At 42.4% G+C, this 4,393-nt stretch overlaps 1 protein-coding gene across 3 annotated transcripts in view; it reads right to left on the bottom strand.

Moving 5' to 3' along the window:
* The window catches only part of NSUN6 (NOP2/Sun domain family, member 6), a 60,085-nt gene that overhangs the window by 3,433 nt on the left and 52,259 nt on the right, over nucleotides 1-4,393 (bottom strand). For all 3 annotated transcript variants that reach the window (XM_005868439.2, XM_005868437.2, XM_014541391.1), the window contains one exon: nucleotides 689-814. In XM_005868439.2, the coding sequence (XP_005868501.1) occupies nucleotides 689-814 (126 nt within the window). The remainder of the gene's footprint in view (nucleotides 1-688; nucleotides 815-4,393) is intronic.

The following is a 4,393-nucleotide window of genomic DNA, read 5'->3' as shown; positions in this document are numbered from 1 at the left end:
AAAAGACAAATATGCTAATTTACTGTACCTTCGCTATGCCCATCAGCCAATCAGAAGAGTATGCAAATTAACCCAACAAAGATAGCTGTTAAATTTGCATACTGCAGGCCGGGCGGGGCAGCGCCATCCGCTGCCTGCTCCGCTTCGGGATCGGGCCTGCCGTGGGCGACCCGGGGAGGCGGGGCAGGCACCGTGGGATAGGGCCTGTCATCTGCCACCCAGGGAGCAGGTCTAAGCCAGCAGGTGGTTATCTCCCCAGAGGTCCCAGACTGTGAGAAGGCACAGGTCGGGCTGAGGGACAACCCCCCACCGGCCAGTGCACAAATTTTTGTGCACCGGGCCTCTAGTTTATTTATAAAAAAAAAAGTTCCATCATTTCAATGTATATACATATGTGCTTTGTTTTGTATTATTTATTTATCACAAGTAAAGGTCAGAAATTGTTATCTTCCTTTTAAATTTTTTTAATGTTTCACTTCATTACTGCTGTGTATGTGCTCCATGTGAGTGACGTAGGTACTTATGTAGGTAGGTGGGTTCAGACGTACAGCAAAAATCGCATTACATCGCACTGTAGGAACGACATAACCAGAGGACCTACTGTATTTGTTTCAGAAGTTTACCTGACAAATAAAATAGCCTGTGTTGATCCTTGCACTTAAGTTTCTGTGATGGAAATTACTCTTACCTGAGGCTGAAGCTGAAGGCAAGGAAATGCTGTGAGGGCCCAGGCCACTTGTTCCTCATTCTCTGCCAGCGTGATGGTGCAGGTGCTGTAAACAAGCACTCCCCCTGGCCTCAGCAGTTTCACTGCCTACAGAAAAACGGAGTCAGACTACATGTACCACCAGCCTAAATAAACATAGTAAGGGATTTTATATCTATATCTTTCAAATATTTCGGATAAATAAAATGATGTTCTGTATGACCAGGATTCTTTCCTAAATAGATATTCCAGACTGGATACATCTGATTATCTTAGAGCCATTTGGGCCAAGACTTTCCCAAATCGGATCATTTGGTTTCATAACTTTAGTTACCAAATTTATATTTTTAGGCGAGTTTTCCTTCTAAATTCCATACCAATATACTTGATTGCCTTCTCAGTATCTCTACTATAGAATTTGATATGTCCCAAAGTGAACCCCTATCTTCTGAAACCTATTGGAGACGTATTCCTATCATTCCAAATGTTCAGGTCCCAAATCTTAGATTATCCTTTATCACATTCCTTTCTCACATTCCCAATACATCAGCAAATCCTATTATCTCTACTTTCAAAATATACCCAGAATTTGGCTACTTCTCACCACTTCCATGGCTACCGTTCTGATCCAAGTCTCATGGTCTTTGCCTGGATCGCTGCAAGTCTCCTACTTAGTCCACATCTTCTCCTTGCCATTCTACAATCTATTATCAGTATGGTAACCAGAACACTACTTTCACAACTTACCACTTCTCAGCTCAGAGCCCTTCAAATGTCCTCCATTATCACCTGGAGTCAAAACCCAAGTCCTGACAGTGGCTGTCAAGCCCCTACACAAAGCAGGAAGCTTGCTGTCTCTCTGACCTCGCCTTGAACACCTCCTCACTCTGCTTTAGCAACACTGGCCTCTGCTGTTCTGGAACAAACATGGCACACTCCCCCCCCCACCCCCCACCCAGGACCTGTGCACAAACTTGGAAACCTCTCCTAATTCTCCTCATTGCTTGCTCTTCACAATTTTATCTCTGCTTACATGTCACCTTTCTAGCAATGCCCACCCTGACCACCCTATGTAAAATTGCAATTATTTCAATCCAGCACTCCTATTCTCCCTTCCTTTCTAATAACTTACTCATCTATTTGTTCATTTTTCTACCCAATCAGAATTGAAACCTCATGAATAAGGGCAGAAACTATTTTTTCATTACTGTGTTATCTACAAAATATATTACATAAAATAGGTGCTCAATAAATGATTCCAATAAATAAATGAATCAGAAAATAAGGTGTTATACAAAACTAAATTTGTTCTAAATAACTAAAGTTTATCTTTTTAAAATTTTAATGAAAATCTTTCAATATATATTATATATATATACTAGAGGCCCGGTGCACAAAAATTTGTGCACTCGGGGGGGTCCCTCAGCCCGGCTTGTGCCCTCTCACAGTCTGGGACACCTTGGGGAATGACCACTTGCTAGCTTAGGCCCGCTCCCCAGGGGATTGGGCCTAAGCTGGCAGTCAGAAATCCCTCTGGCAGCCTGGCCCCAGCAGGGACCCTCACCCCATGGTGGTGTGGCCAGCCTGGGTGAGGGGCTGAGGGCCATTTTCAGGCTGCCCACAGCTCCTTTACGGTGAGAGGGTCCCGCTGGGGTGCCTGGCCAGCCTGAGCAAGGAGCTGATGGCCGTTTTCAGGCTGGTCACGGCTCCCAGCGACCCAAGCTCCCAGGCTCTCCTTTTTTTTTTTTTTTTTTTAGGGGGGCTGGAAGCAGGTATCTAGGATTTATTTATCTTCTATAATTGAAACTTTGTAGCCTTGAGCGGAGCCCAGGTCCAGCCGCAGGCGGGAGGAAGCTTGGCTTCCTCCATTGCCGGGGGCAACCCAAGCCTTCTGCTCACTCCAGCTCCGTGGCCGCCGCCATCTTAGTTGGGTTAATTTGCATACTTGCTTCTGATTGGCTGGTGGGCGTGGCTTGTGGGTGTAGCAGAGTGACAGAGTGATGATTAATTTGCATCTTTCTCTTTTATTAGTGTAGATATATATATATATAATGTATACTTATGCTTTTAAGTCAGAGTATGCTGATCAAAATTTAAATTTTGTTACTGTGGGCCAGCTATTATTTTAAGCATCGTACATGGGTTTTCTCAATAAATCTTTTGAACAAATATGACTTATGGTTACTCTCTCCACTGATGTAAATTAGGTAGAGTTACTGCCTCCATTTCTCAGATATGTAATCAATGTACCCAAAGTCACTTATGGAGAGGATGCATGACTCTAATCAAGATTTATCTGATTCTGGCATTCCTCAAGAGACAAGAAAATTCTCAAATAAGCAATGAAGCCTTACAACTAAAGAAACTAGAAAAAGAAGAACAAAATAAGTCTAAGGTGAGTAAAAGGAAAATAAAAATACAGATCAGGGCAGAAATAAAGAAAATAAAGTCTAAAAGAAAACAACAGAAAATATCAATGAAACCAAGAGCTGGTACTTTGAAAAGATAAACAATATATATATAGCTTTAGCCAGACACATCAAGAAAAAAGAGAGAGGGCCCAAACAAATAGATTCACAAAAGAAAGAGAAGTCACAACTAACATCACAGAAATACAAATGCCAATAAACAGGACAACCTGGGGAAAAAACGGATAAATTCCTAAAACAATACAATCTCCCATGATTGAATCAAAAAAAAGAAAAGAAAATCGGAACAAACCAATAAATAAATCAATCAAATAAGTAATAAAAAACTCCCCCCAAAAAAACCTCCCAATGAACAAAATCCCCAGAGCATATGACTTCATAGGTGAATTTTACCAAATATTCCCCCCCAAAAAATACTTAGCCTTCTCAAACTATTCCAAAAAAATAAAGAAAACTCTCAAACTCATTTTATAAGATAAAATCAGGAGGAACCAAGATGGCGGCATAGGTACACCCTTGTACTTGCTGCCTTGCACAACCACATCAAAACTACAACTAAAAGACAAAACGGGTATTATCCAGAACCTAGGGAAGGCTGGATGAGTGGAAATTCTACACTATATAGGATAGCCCAGATATGAAAGCAACCTAAGTGTCCATTGATAGATTACTGAATAAAGAAGATGTGGTAACTATATACAATGGAATATTACTCAGACATAAAAATAGAGTGAAATCTTACCATGAAGGACAACATAAATGAACCTAGAGAATATTATGCTAAGTGAAATAAGTCAGATAAAGACCTAAGCAGCCATTTTCTCCTGCAGAGTTAGCCCCTCCCAGCAGCCTCCAGACAACCAATACAGCCACACCCAAACTACACCCTGAGTGGAACAAAGGTCACAAAAATCTGAATAGCTCCTAAGAGCCTTCAGGGACTGGGTTGAAGAGAGACCTTTCAGTCCCAGAAAGCTGCGGTGCGGAAGTTAAGTGCACAGGTACGGAGGTGGATGCGGAAAGGGCTGGCGGTTGAGGACACGGTTGGCTTTTTCAATTGGGAGGGAGTCTCAAACTCCCGACTGCTCTGAACTCCAGTTCCGGGCGAGTCTCTGGGGACCCTGACTGATATGGGGAGAGGCTAGACCAGGGGTGGGCAAACTTTTTGACTCGAGGGCCACAATGGGTTCTTAAACTGGACCGGAGGGCCGGAACAAAAGCATGGATGGAGTGTTTGTGTAAACTAATATAAATTCAA

Source organism: Myotis brandtii, unplaced genomic scaffold, assembly GCF_000412655.1.
Source record: "Myotis brandtii unplaced genomic scaffold, ASM41265v1 scaffold269, whole genome shotgun sequence".
Classification (NCBI taxonomy): Eukaryota; Metazoa; Chordata; class Mammalia; order Chiroptera; family Vespertilionidae; genus Myotis; species Myotis brandtii.
The sequence above is the reverse complement of the archived record's forward strand: the minus strand, read 5'-3'. Positions and strand labels throughout refer to the sequence as shown.